Raw genomic sequence first — 14404 nt, forward strand, 5'->3', positions numbered from 1 at the left:
AAAAAAAAAAAAAACTCACCTTCCGACGGAACCTGCCGTTGCCTTTCGAGATCCACTTTGTTGCCGACCAGGATCACACCGTGAGTGGTCATGTAATTGCGATTCGTCAGATAGACCAACATCTCCTCCGCCTCTTTGAAGCTTCTTTTGTTCACCACCGAGTACACGACCACGTATATGTCCGGATTGTAAGTCGAGCAAAAAGTCTCCACCTCGGCAGAAATGAAACAGAAGAAATAGAAGAAAATTCTTTTCGTCGTCGCGGAAAAAACGCGCACGTTTGATTTTCCGGGAGCGACGGCGGACGAGAGATCGTCGGCTTTTTATCTTCCGGTCAATCGGCAAATTCCATCGTTCGAATAAATGAAACACGCGATATTGCGATAAGTGGCGTGGAAGTATTGCATTTATCGAATACACAAAAAAAAAAAAACGCATTTATTTTTCAGTAGGTCGCGTGTTTTTAAAAGCTTTTTTTTCTACGCCATTGCACTCGCATATACGCTTTTTATCATGTTGCTACTGACAGCGGTTTTTGCTTCATCATATTATCATATACGCGCGCTATACGCACGCGCGCGCTGAAGTCTCTCCTACGATTCATCTTGATAAATCCGAACAAATAATTCACATTGCTCTCTCTTCCGCCGCTCTCGCCTATCGATCTCCCGAGTCGATTTGTCTTCCTTTAACGGATAAAAAGAACACTCATATTTTTCTCCTGCACATACACGTAAATACGCGCAATCATATCGTATGCTTACGGTTCTCGTAAACGGTTTTGCTCATCGCCGACGTTTTTTGACGGGCAACGTCGATAAGAAAAACTCGACAAGACAATTACGCTACGAGTTCACTTACGAATATAAAGCAAGTAAATTACTTCTTCCGATGTTCAAGATACAATCAGTAAAATCGCGCGATCGCAACTCCGTTGATGTAAGAGCGACGTTCTATTCGCGACATTCTCCAAATGTGGAGAGAAAACACACGTTACACATTTACTCACTGACATGTCTCCAGCTCTGTGATCAATGATCTCCAATTGTGTCTCCTGTCCGTCGAGCATCACGCAGATGGTCTTCTGCGCGCACTCCTCGTCTGTGAAAAATCGCGCAAAAAACTCGCTAAGATTTACAATAAACATATGTAAAATGAAGCGAAATAAGAAGAAGCAACGCGGAAGACAATATCTTCTTTCTTACGACGAATTCGTAAATTATACGCTTTTTCTTTACGCGCCGCTACAACAATTTGAGTTTATAACGTTTCTCATTTTTACTGTATACTTACATTTTACATTTTGCTGTGTATAGAAGGGCGGCTCTTATTTTTGACTTTTGAATTTTTTCGCGGCACTCTCTAGAATAATTCCAATTGCTGAAAAAAATTAATCTGTGAAAACGTTCAGCCCGATCGGACAAGGAGAAAAGGAGCCTCTTGAAAAATTGAAAACAATTATTTAAATATCTAAAACAATCGATATTGCATTTGATTATCTTTCAACTTATTGATCATGTCAAAAAATGTTAAACAAAAGTTGTAGATCTGGGTCGGAAGTACATTTTTTATCATTTATTACTTTTTTTGTACGACTAACGGTTTTTGAAAAAAAAAAAATAATACAAAAAACAAAAAAATTGCTTAATTTGGTCTTGACGAGACAAGTGAGATGCGAGATCTCACTCAGATCTCAAAATCTCTTTAACTAATCAATATACTGATTGAATTGAACTTTTTTAGATTATTTTTTTTAGCAATTGAAACCATTCTGGAGAACGACGCGAAAAACATTCAAAAAAACATTTTCACCAAATAAGAATCACCCCAGTACGCAGGATTCTATTTTAATTCTTCTCTTAATTAAGTGACGCACTAGTTTTCACAAGAAAATTTTCAAGCAAAAGTGCGAGAGAAAATATAACGTGTACAAAATGATGTTTATCTTGGAAAGACAAATCGAATTACACCCGAACCGACGATAACTCTCTTGTCACGAGAAAACCACGGAATCAATCGTTCGTTCTCCGAGGAACCATTACGTGATCTAGGTCGTGAGCTTGTATTGTCATAATAATGCAAAGAAAAAAGTTATCCGTCACTTTATTTGTTTTAACGTAATATATCGAAATATCGATGAAGCTCTCTCTCGTTTCGGGATCCGGAGGCAAAATCGATCGGGGTCGGCTTTGAAAAGCTAGCGGGCGGCCAGCAACTCCTCGTTCGACGGGGACTCATAAGCATGTGCAGTTTCAATAAAATCAGCGCTGAAAGCCACATGAGTGACCTGGTCGGAGGAAACATGCCGGAAAATATTGTTGGTATATACGCGCGCACTCGAAAGACAAAGCCGTAGCGAAGAAGATTAAAAAAAAGAGAACAAGAGAAGCTCTTCTGTTTTGGGTCGACGGCAATTTAGTTCAAGATATTGTGCGTGTACAAATGTTATTCATGTATTCATATCTCACATGTATTGCGTGTGTGTGTGTGTGTGAGTGAGAGTGAGTTTGCAGCCGTTGTTGAATTAAACTTCGAGTTGTCATTCGACACCGATACGTTCGATTTATCTCGTCGTAACGAGCTCCGATCGAGGCAAAACCGCGGAAAATGTACCGAAACGTGTTAATCGCAAACGAGCGCGAGTTCTAATTACAGATGTAGGTGCGTATTATACAGTAGGGTATATCGAACTGCTGGACGAATTTCATTGAATTCGCAAAGAGAAACACCAATCAAGCTTCAGGGATAATTCATTACAAGCGAAATTGCTCTCTGCCAAATGAAATCTCGTGTATTATTAATAATAATTTGACACGGACAGGCTGTTCAATGTTATTGTTGTTATTGTTTTTATATAAACGAAAGCTGCTGCCGCGGGCAACCTGTCCTAAACGTTTCCGTTCGTGCGGATAAATTCCCGTTCCCGAAATACGTCGCATGTGATACGCTTCGTTCATATATTCCCGCTTGTGACAATACATTTTTGATTGCAATTATATTGTATATAAAATTGAACATCGAATGTTATTGTGTAATCGCGATTTGTCCTCTCTCTCTCTCTCTCTCTCTCTCTCTCGGGGGATTTTTTTGTATATGTTCCATTTACTTATTTAAATAACGTCGCAGAGATATTTTTATGACATATATCTCAATTTTTTATCATATGTATCTCAACATTTCGATCCTTTCATCTGTAAAAGAACGCGGAAGCGTGTTTTCTTTTCTCGTGTCGAGCTTATATATTTAAACGTCGATAACGAAATTAATTCTAACGAAGCGGAAATCGATGAAGTCCTTCGTAAAAGTGTTAATGCTGAGTGTGTGTGTGCGTGTATGTTGCGCGCGCGCGCATTTACCAAAATAATTTTCCCGTAATTAGTTGTTAAACTGACGCACACAATCAAAATCGCAAAATATGCTTCTCGCGCACGGACCTTAATTCACGCGGACGCGCTTTTTATAAGAGATTAATTAAAAATCTCGTTCAAACGGAAAGGCGCGCGAGCGAACGTAATTTCGCGAATAACAAAGCTAGCGCGCTCGTCTCTCGTCGAGGGTAATATAATGTCCGCATTTTAAATGCAAACTGGCTTGCGTGATACGCGCGTTTGTACGGCGGTCGTAACCTGCCGAACGCAGTGTGTTTCATGAAAAGACGTTTATCCGACGACGCGGCGTTCGGAACTCCTTTAAAAGCGAACACTACACAGAGAGAAAGAGAGGCGACATCAATTTCCTGCCACAAAAGGCAAACCCGCTGGGTCAGACGCATTCTCGAATGAAAAGAAAAGTATAAGCAGGCCTTTGCGAATAGAAACGTAATTGCTATTCTTCCCCGCGCTCTCTCTCTCTCTCTTTTTCCCTCCTCGATATATATATCCGTAGATTTAATCACACACAAATGATTCGATGGCAAGCGCTTTTCACATGAGAGATGTTCAATTTCCGCAGCGCGTCGCGCGTCACACGAGGTCGAATTAATTCTATTTGGTGTATCAAGAATTAAATTGACGAGAAAGAAAGAACACAAACAACGGCGCTTACCTGGCGAATAGTCGTACGCGCACCTGCACTCGCTTGTGGCGAATTGGCGAACGAGAGATGTTTTCCCGACTCCCTGCGCGCCCAGCATCCCGACTTTGTGCGTGGTCACCACCTGCTCGGCTTCGTCCGCGTCGTAGACCAGACCCTGCGACGCCAGACTGGAATCGGATGGAAATAAAAAGCTGAAACTCTCTCGAAAAAGTAGAAAAAAAACATCTCTATGTACGCGGCGATGAATAAATGATGTAAAATGCGAACCGGAACGGTAATTGCAACAAACGTATTTGTTGTCGCGCGCAAAATTCTATTCCTCCTCGACCGGACACGCGGCAAAAAAAAGAAAAAAATTTAAAGTTTGTCCGTAAAGAGAATTTGCCATTTGAAAGAGTTTTTAAATGGAATGTCATTTCGATTCTCTACACCCACGATGAAGAGGAAAAAAAACCCGAGCAAACAAGATAACACTGTTGTAAAATTACATTTTGAAATAAGCAGAATCATATTCCTACAATTTCTCTTTTCTATATTTAGTCCTCTCTTTATCTCTATCTCTCTCTTTTTCTTCTAATCATACCCGTATTGTACTTAAGCCATATTATCGCAGAAACGAATGCACGTGTTCGAGGGTAGATCGTCAGAGCGATATATTGACGACAAACATACGTAGTCGAATATATCGCGTTGTGCTTATTCGGAAAATGCGCGCACATTACATTACGTATAATTCTGCCGACAAGTTTTATTAAGCTCGTTGTCGGTTATTATCGCTATTATCGCGGAAAGCAGAGTTTCGCTCCCAGAAGTTCCCGCGCGCTCTCACCGTGGAAAACCGCGAGAACAACGCGCGACAATTTCATTCCCGCCGGAAAACGCGATTAAGGACGCGGTAATATTTTTAGAACAATTCAATTAATCAAACAATTTTTTTTTTTTTTTTACTCTCTTGATTCTCATTTTAAACACACGTCTCCTCGTTGTTATTATTTTATTTTATTGTCGTCGTCATTAAGGAGTTCCACTTTCGTCGGTGTCGTTATCAAGTAAAACAAGTACATGCTCTTACGCGCGTCTAAAAACCAGCGTATTCCAATGAGAATGTAGACCGGCAAAATGAGAATTCACGTTTCTTCGAAGCAAGACAAAGCGAAACGCGAAAAAGCGTCACAAAAGAAACGCCGCGTATTGTAATAATAATACCACCGGATTCCTTTTAAAACGTCTATTTTTATATTCCTCGAACGACGCGACAACGAGAATCTGAGATAGAAATTTTATACAAAAAAAATAAAAAATAAAAAAAATAGAGAGAGAAAGAGAGGAGAGAGAGAATTCGCGCGAAATAAAATTATTCGCAGCGTCGGATCATTGTGGACCGTCCTCGTTCGCTTCAATCCTTTTCCGCAATAAAAAGCACTTTCTAAGATTGACACGTTGTGCGTAGCGTCGCTTTACGTTTCCCGCGATCGTTGTAGAAGGTAGATTTTTGCCCCGAAGATAGCGGAGGAGAAAAAGCGAGCGGACGTCCTTTCGTAATCTCCTTCAAAAGAGAACGCGGGATGAGTTTCTTTACGGTGGTGATCCTTATTACCCGCGCAACCAGTGTATAATTACCCGCAGGCAATTAAGACGCGCCCTCCAAGTGGAAGCAAGTTTATCCTCAAGGATTTGCGCGCGCGGGAGTTTGCGAGTAATCGAGCGAGTACGCGCGCAAATAATCACGAGAAAGCCGGTGCTCTGTGTGTGTGTGTGTGCGGAAACTGCATCGACAGATGAAGTTAGATTTCGACGCGTCGATCTCCCGTCAAAGGCAGCGCTTTCGCGGATACTAGTTTCTCATTCGCGGGATCAACGTGCGCGCGCGATTTTTCTGTCGCGAAAAATCTCTTCCTCTCGTAGTTTCTCAATATGTACAATTTTATTTTTACGATTGAGACGGAAATGTTTGATCCTCTCACGAAAGAATCGCTACAGCTTTTTGATCATTTTGATCAGCCGACTCGAATTCTTACGAGGATAATCATATCGGAGGAAAGAATCGAAAACGGAAAGTTTTTCCGTAAAAAGTCGCGCGAGACAGAAAATCACCCGAATTGTTTTTTTTTTTTTTTTTATTGCCAACGAGAAACGTGATACGAAGTCGTTAAAAGCAGAAAAAACATCCAGGATTAGGAACATGGAAAATGCGGAGGAGGAAAGCACATCCGCAAGTTCTCCGCACGTCGAACGTTTCCGTCGTATATCCGATCGTGTATCGCGTTACACTTTTACGCTTCCGTAGAAACGAAAATTTCGAATGATTATATTAATACCTAAAGCTTCAATTGCACTCGCGCAATACCGTGTTGTAATATAACTCTTGCAATTGTTATTATTCGAACGATGAACGGCGGAGAAAACGTGACGTATAAATTATCTTCGTATTAATTTCGCGCACTTCTTCGAGCGTGAGAAATGTAAACGCTGCGAGTAGCGTGTCGGACAATGAAAATAATTACAAGGACCCAAATTGCTATCCGAGAGTTTTCTCCTTCACAAATTTACCAACTGTAAATTGCAACTCTGTATAGTTGTTAAACAATTGTTTACACTCGCTCGACTGTTTTTTTTTCTCCGAGATAACTCTCTCTCTCTCTCGGAAAGTTTTGACGTTTCTAAACTGCGAGATCGCGCGCAACTCGTCATTGAAATTAATTTCCGCGCGTATCTCGGGGAAAATAAATTTCTTTCTTTTCCGCGCGCTTGCACGGAACCGTCCGCGAGAGATAACGTCCTTTTAAAAAAATGACCGGATTGTATACATTCTCACCTGAGCCGCCTCATGTCGCGGGTGCTGCTGCAATTGGACGAGTTGGCGCTGCTGCGGCGCGCCTTGAATAAATCGCCCACGTTGAACACCCCATTTGCCGTGATGGAAAAGGATCGGAGTCTGTAATATTCCACGCCTTCGTCGTTGTCAACCTCCTCGCGATCTACCACGCTGCCGCGCTTTGTATGGGCTATTGGCTGCAACAAATAACAATTGCGCGAGAACGGTTTACGAAGCGCCACCTGATACCTGAACAATTGGGGAAGGAGGAAAAAACATATATATACGATCCGTGAGATTAAACATGATTAGAAATGCTGAAAGAGAATCCGCGAATCCGTCTCCGCCAGCGGTAGTTTCATTTCCGACAACTTTGCGTTAGCGTGTATTTCTTTGAGAATAAATAACGAATAAAAATTATTACACGGAGAATAAATATTCCGCGAGAGTGTAATCCCTTTTGCAATGTTGTATGTACGAATTACGTACGCGCACGTGACATTTTTAATGAGATTTGTCTCACACGTTTATTGATTAAAAAACATTAAATTGCGAGAGCTACCGAGAATGATGAAAAAATCGTGACGTATTTAATTTTGTCAATTTCGCACCGTGAATGTCGCGCACGATGCTCTTATTTATTATCTTTTTTCTTTTTGCTGCAAAACGAGAAACGGAAAGAGAGGTGAGAAGAGTGCGCAATATAGACTCTCGAGTGCATATTAAGGTCACAATGAATCCTAACGCATTTGCTGATCGATCCAAACACCGGTGCGCTCTGTGTGTAACATGTTCATCGCGGATTGTTCAACCTTGTCTGCTACTTGTACAGAACGTAAGTACGTACGTATATACGTACGTACGCGACTGAATGTGTCGACCTTATATCGATAGTTCGAACTGCGACTCGCTTCGTATCTCGATCAAATTCACCTCGCTTCTCCTAAAAAAAAAAGCTCGTGATATAAAGCGATGAAATAAATATTGACGACGTCCTTTTTCGAAAAATCGTAATCTTCCGCTATTTCGAATCTCGTTTCTCTCTGTCCATGACGAGAAGTTAACGTCGACCATGTTTTCGTCATCCCGAAAAAACCTCGCGTGTGACGTCAGTCTGAATTTCATCGAAGCTTCACAGTTCGTCGAGTCCCGAGTCGTTTAACCGAACACGAGAGAAAGAACGTACGTCTACGACGGGAAGAGAAAATTCAGATGGTTCGGTCAGAATTTTCAGGTGGTTCGACTTCCCAAGTGTTGGAAAACGACAACGTTGAGATTATTAATGAAAATTTGCACTCGAAACCGACGCACGAAAACAGATTAAATTATTCCAAGCAACACACACGTACGAACCGGGAAATACAATTTGCGCGGTCACAAATATTTAAATAATTAACGTTGATCGCGAAATGCGCGCAAAATCCTAAATTGTGCACAATCATTCCGCGTTATCACGTTCTATTATTAATACAGAGACAAGAGGTTCCGCACACGCATCTGCGTGACACGAGAGAAGCAATCCACTCGTCCCTGAATCCGTGATGGAAGTGCCAACATTCGCCGATCTCGGGAAAAACGCGAGAGACGTTTTTACGACGGGCTACCACCATGGCAAGGGCCTCATCAAGTTCAACGTCAAAACGCGATCCGCCAAGAGATTTCAGATGACGAGCGACACCACGTTGAATTGCGACGAGTCAAAGGCGAGCGAGCTTCTATATTGCACAAACGTTTTTTTTTTCTTTTTTTTTTTTTCAATTTTCGGAAATCACTGAATCGCATTCTCTCACCCGAAAGTTTCGAAAAGTGTCGAGCAAAATAAACGAGATCTCCGATTTGGCACACGTTTATACGTACATGTTGCAACGAGACAACAGGTAGGCATTTCGTTAAAAATTTGTGGGAAAAATGAGTGACTGGCGTCGCTTGTTCCGCGAACATTTTTCCGCGAGAAAATATCGCCAACTCGGCTAACTCGAATAGCGATATTTGCCTTTGTCCATACATCGGATTATACTTACAATATATGTACGCGTATTCGCAGCTGAGCACGGACACGTGGCGAGAGCGTTGCTTTAAACGCGGAGATATATATGTGAAAATATGTACGGATCTGATTTCTGACGCTTTTTATAACAATATACGTACATGTATGTAAACGTGTGAGCTCGCTTATTGTCAACTATATTGTGCAACCATATTTACACACTGATATTCTTTCGCTTTATCTTACACACGCGTGTGACTTGGGAGAAGGAAGATGTTGCTGAAACTCAAGTATCATCAAATTCCAGAAAAGAGCAATAACCAGCCTATAAAACTCCGCGTTTTGTTTAATCGTCAATAAAGTTGTTACCGGAAGCTTGCACGTCAGCAGGTCAAAGTTGGCTTTTTATTGACCTTTGCTAGAATTCGCGCGCGCTCACATGTTACACAACAGTTATATTTGAACAAGTGTCGTTTATTTGTTTGTTAGTTTTTTTTTTTTTGTTTCTTGTTTAGGTTGCTCTCTTTCGAAACACAGAGAATAGATTAAAAATAAAATAAATTGAATATACACACACAAGCAATATTTAATCGGAATAATCTCGATAACATGTGTTTTCTCTCGGAACGGGACGAGATACACACGGGTGGGTTTTCGAAACCGGAGAAATAAAATCCGGAATAATTTACTCACAGAATGAATTTTACGACAGTTAAGCGGTTTAATGGAAACCAAGTACAAAGCGGACGCCGGAGCTCTGTTGCTAAAATGGACGACCGAGGGCGTGCTTTTCCTGGGATACGAGTTTAATGGGCTGCTAATGAAGGGCGTTGATTTGCTGTCCGAGTGCACTTACAATCCGGAAACGGCCGCAAAAAGCGTGAAAGTCGGTTCCAGATTTGCTAATCGGAGGATCAACGCGCGCTGCGAAATCTGTTAGTTACACACGAGTCTCCCGATCTGATTTAATTAAATTAAAACGCGCTTCTCTCTTGGGGAAGTAGAATAAAATAACGTTTTCTGTATTAGAGGGTGAAAAGAGAGAGAAAGAGAGAGAGAGAGAGAGAGAGAGGCATGCATTCGCGTTCGGAGAAAGATTCCAACGTTAATCGCTTTACCGACAATGCCTGCAGAACCTTGGCGGGTTTCTCTAAGAGAGAAGCGGGCGGTAAAATATTTATTATATATATACTGTTATATATTATGTATATATATATATATATATATATATATAACAAGATCACTCTATTTATAAGTTTCGTTAAGGTAAAACAGCTTCGGTAAGGTCACCGCTTGCGCGTCGAAGAGTAAAAGGGCCATACGGTGATCTATTTTTACCATAAGGAAAAAAAAAAATTAATTATACACCCCGAAATCACATTCTCTCGGTTCCGTTAATAAAAGGATGATTTATAAAATAAAGAGCGCGATGTTGTTTAGAAAGAATCTTTTATGTGCACACGGAATTACTTCCAATGTCGTAAAGCCCCTCGCGCGTAGAAACATAAATATAAAATCCACGAGGAAAAATGTTTCTTTACATAAAACCCGACTCTCTGAGATCTCTGATAACATGATAAAACATATATATGTGCGTGTATGAGAAGCACTTCTACGATTAAATATTCAGTTCGCAAACGGTTAATATATATCGGTCGTAAAAATGGTGCTCGCATACTTAAATAAAACCAGAACGTGATTCTTTCTTTCTCTCTCCTTTTTCTTTCTCCTTTTTGTTATCAATTAATTATCTCTCGATGTGAAAACGTCAAAATTTCAAGTACTCGCATTCGACATTCCTTGCCGTTTTCTGTCTAAAAGCGATAATTGTAGGAAGCGTAAAATAAGAACGACGTATTTTTTCGCCCGTTCCCGAGTAATTAAATCAAACTTTCTCTCTCTTCGTCTTTCTTTTTCTCTCGTCGCGCACTTTTGTTACTTTCGCAGTCGCAATCGAGGAAAACTTCAATGAATAATTCTTTTTATACGCTTTGAAACTCCGCGCTAAGATCCTTTTCCAACTGTGATATCACGAAGATTTCGAAGATTCAATCACTTTAACTGTTTGCTAAACGAGTCGCGGACTTGTCGCAAAACGTCAATTTCCGCCGACCGATACGAACACGTCCGGAACGCGGCAACGATAAGGTCACATTTTAATTCGACGCTCCGGAAAAAATCGAGAAAAACTTTTTTTTTTTGCATCATCGATGCAAACTCCAACAAAAAGGCAAATCGGTTTTCACATTTTCGCAGCATTGGTGCAGTTGCGAGTCCCGTTTTGCAATTATCTAGGGCAAAGAATATTTAACAGTCAGTTTGTGCTAATCCGCGTTTTGTTTATTACGGGCACGAAACAGTTGTGGGCTGAGTGCGCAATTAATTTGTGTAACTGCGAAAGTGCAACCTTTTAAATATTAAAACAGTTTAATCCGATTGCTTGAAAAATACGGTGCGCGTTTTTTTTTGAGTCCAAAACATCGAAGTTACGTTTTAGGAATCCAAATAAACAAATACGTACGTTTAAATTGGTGTTTTAAAGGAAAACTTGATTTTTCCTCGAAAAATACATAAAAATCTCCGTTTCGCATGATTTTCCTCTCTTTCTCTCTTTTTCGCTTCTCGCAGCTTTCTATTACTGTGATCTAAAAATTCTGACACATTCGTCATATTACGAGAATGGAAATTCTCGATATCGCGATATGTATTTTCATACGTATTTTTTTTTTGTTTCAACGCCCGTTGGAGAAACCGGAGATTGCACTTTAATCACGCGACACAGTAAAAGTTTCATATACTATAAAAAAAGTAAAAACTAAAAACATTTTTTTATTGATCGATAGAGAATCAGCGACATTATTCTCGCGACAAATTCGCGGGGGCAAACCAATCGCGTTATTAAACGCGAACGGAGTTCGTGTACGAGAGATTTGTATTTTTCTCGCTTACACGACCGCTCGCGCGGAAATCGAATAATAATCCTCGCGGTGCGTTTCGGCCAATTATGCGAATCAGTTGTGTGCGACGGCACGCAAATTGTTCGCGTCGCACGTCAAATTGTTCGAATTACCCAATTTTCTCTCCCTCTAATCCCGTTCGCAGCCAACGATCTGGATGCGAGCACCAGCCTGCTCGGCTCGGTCGTGGTGAGATGTCGGGATCTGTTTCTGGGTTACTGCGCCGGCTACGACACCGGTACAAGCAAGATCACGAAGAACGACATCGGACTGGCTTACTACTGTCCCGACGTTGACTTCCACTTCCGATGCACCAACATACCGAGCGAGTACGGACTGTCCGTGTTGTACAAAGGTAGAGTCAGACACCACGATTTGTCGAGAAAATAGCGCGACGCGACACTTTTGCCGAGTAATCTCTGAAGTCTATTTTCTACCCCCTTGCTTCGGTAATTAATCCTCTTAGGTTATTGTTTATTTCGCGTCGTAAAGTCGCATCGTCGACGAGAGGTAAATTACTGCGTCTCGCGTGAGTAATGAAGGTAAATGTGAAACTGTTTTCAGAGGCGAGTGTAATGAGACCCTGTCGCTGAGCGTTCAGATAAGCGAAATATGAACGTATAATACAAATCGTTTAATACGCATCGGCGCACACGTCACGGCGACGTTATCAATTTCCTCGGGCGAAGCACAGGCGCGATAATTAGTTGTGTTAGCGCGTAAAGGCTCTCTGACGGCGCCGTGTGACACACACAGTGACGGCAAAGACCGGACGCGTAAGCCGTACATCATTATACGTATCCGCGATAATTATGCAACATTATACGCGCCTCGATTCAGCCGCGCTTCAAAATCAAATTAACGAATAAAATTATTAAATAAACGAATTTCAACTGTGTTACACAAGAACGAAAGCGCCCTTCGCGTTTCTTTTTCAAGACCAATTTTGAAACCAATGTTCCGAACTGACTGTGTGTGATTTCTTTCGTTAGTAACTTCCAAGATCAACGTCGCGGCGAACGGTCTGTACGCGCGACGAGGCGACGTCGAAAAGTGGAGCGTCGGCGCGGCGGCGAAATGCAAGATCGACGACAATTCGATTCTTCGAGTCAAGTTCAACACCGATCGCCAACTGGCCACGAGTCTTTTGCAGAAACTGAGCGACGCGGTAACGCTGATACTCTCGTTTAACATCGACTGCGCGAAAATCGCTCGGGGCGGTCACAAAGTCGGATTCGCGCTCAACGTCGACGCTTGAGTTGCGCCGGGAATTGGCGCATCTCCCACGGCAGATTTCTGACATTTGTACTGTGCTGTGTGCGCATTGTCACGGTAGTACCATTTGTACATGTTCGTACGTGTCGAGAAAAATTTTACATTGATCGACTCGGAGATAGATTGTATTTTTATTTTTATACAAGTGTAAATTTAAAAAAATCCTCGTCTATAAATATAACACTTCGTAATTTATAACTTTTCTGTAATTGTGTGTATTAAAATTCTAATTTTTTTTGAATGAAAAGATCAAATAAACGTACGTTTTATTGTTCATATTAATTAAACCGGAAAAAGCTGGGGAGGAATGGGGAGCAAGCGCAGTTAAGTTCCACAAAATAATAATATTTAATTTTCAATCCTGACAGAATGTGTGAGAATAACAGAACGTACACGACAAATACACATACATACACATGTGCGACGCGCTTTAACGATTTCCAACTACAAAGATAAATCAGCGATGCGGAACAGTCGTTCTCTTTCCCCATCCCGGTATTCAATCCGTAACGGTCCCGTCGCAACAATTTTCCATTTTCGTGTCGTTTCGCAAATGTGCGTGCGTGTGTGTATTTATTCAAATATTCACTGAAACTCGAGAAGAATGACACAGCCGTGATTGTATTATGCTCGTTTTCATTCAACGACCCTCTCACATGCGTAATTTGGTTCGCGCGCGAAATCTTCCCGTTACGTCACGGAGAAAAGCCTTTCGGCAATAACGCGCTTTCTAAAGCCTGGCCGACAATAGCTAAGGAAATTAACTCAGCCACGTGCGCCATCGATCGATACATAAGACTCGTAGCACGCGTTCTCGGTTTGTTTTCCCACCCACGCAATCGCGAAGTTAATTTAATGCACAAGATAACTGCAACTAGTTTCGCTTCTAAAAACAGAACTGTTAAACACGTAAATCTAATTGACTGTAAATTTCGTCACTTCTTGGAATATTGAGATTTCCCTTGTTACGTAAATAAAGGATATATCAGGTTGCAAATGCGCACTTCCTCGCATCGGTTTAATTATACCTTGATTTTCCCAAAGCGTGGGAGATTCCCAAATCGTCTTCCCATTTCGTCAGATTTTAAAGAGCTTTTTCTTTTTTTTTTATTTCAAATTTTTTGAAAGTTTGCCCAACTTTTGTTTCTTACGCGCTTACTTTGTGACGCGGAACGGCCGGCATGCTGCCTGTCCTGCTGCGATGTTTAGGACGTGCACCTAAGGTCGCGCCGATTCGGCCGGAAGGACTCGTCGGGCTGTGTCCGCTGGAACTCGCGCCCGCACTCAGACGCGACGACGACGACATCGCTCCGGGACTTACGGCCGGTGTTCTGA

The 14404-nt window shown here is 41.5% G+C and overlaps 2 protein-coding genes across 3 annotated transcripts in view; one reads left to right on the forward strand and one right to left on the reverse strand.

Annotated features, from left to right (window-relative positions):
- Nucleotides 1-14404, reverse strand: part of LOC109855823 (ras-related protein Rap-2b-like) — a 16165-nt gene extending 1761 nt beyond the window's left edge. The window contains exons 1-5 of the mRNA XM_020430457.1: nt 14229-14404; nt 6851-7047; nt 4045-4202; nt 1010-1101; nt 20-212 (exon numbers count right to left, since the gene is read on the reverse strand). Coding sequence (XP_020286046.1) covers nt 20-212; nt 1010-1101; nt 4045-4202; nt 6851-7047; nt 14229-14375 — 787 coding nt within the window. The 5' untranslated portion in view covers nt 14376-14404. The remainder of the gene's footprint in view (nt 1-19; nt 213-1009; nt 1102-4044; nt 4203-6850; nt 7048-14228) is intronic.
- LOC109855824 (voltage-dependent anion-selective channel protein 2-like) lies at nt 7784-13229 on the forward strand. Of its 2 annotated transcripts, none has more exons than XM_020430458.1 (5): nt 7784-8195; nt 8324-8553; nt 9550-9772; nt 11940-12149; nt 12787-13229. In XM_020430458.1, exons 2-5 carry the CDS (start codon nt 8392-8394, stop codon nt 13050-13052), a joined length of 861 nt encoding a protein of 286 aa, XP_020286047.1. In that variant the 5' UTR covers nt 7784-8195; nt 8324-8391; the 3' UTR covers nt 13053-13229. The 2 variants fall into 2 exon arrangements, with proteins under 2 accessions (XP_020286047.1, XP_020286048.1); XM_020430459.1 differs by having other exon boundaries at nt 7784-8084.

This window comes from Pseudomyrmex gracilis, unplaced genomic scaffold, assembly GCF_002006095.1.
Source record: "Pseudomyrmex gracilis isolate BER0280 unplaced genomic scaffold, ASM200609v1 scaffold_99, whole genome shotgun sequence".
Classification (NCBI taxonomy): domain Eukaryota; kingdom Metazoa; phylum Arthropoda; class Insecta; order Hymenoptera; family Formicidae; genus Pseudomyrmex; species Pseudomyrmex gracilis.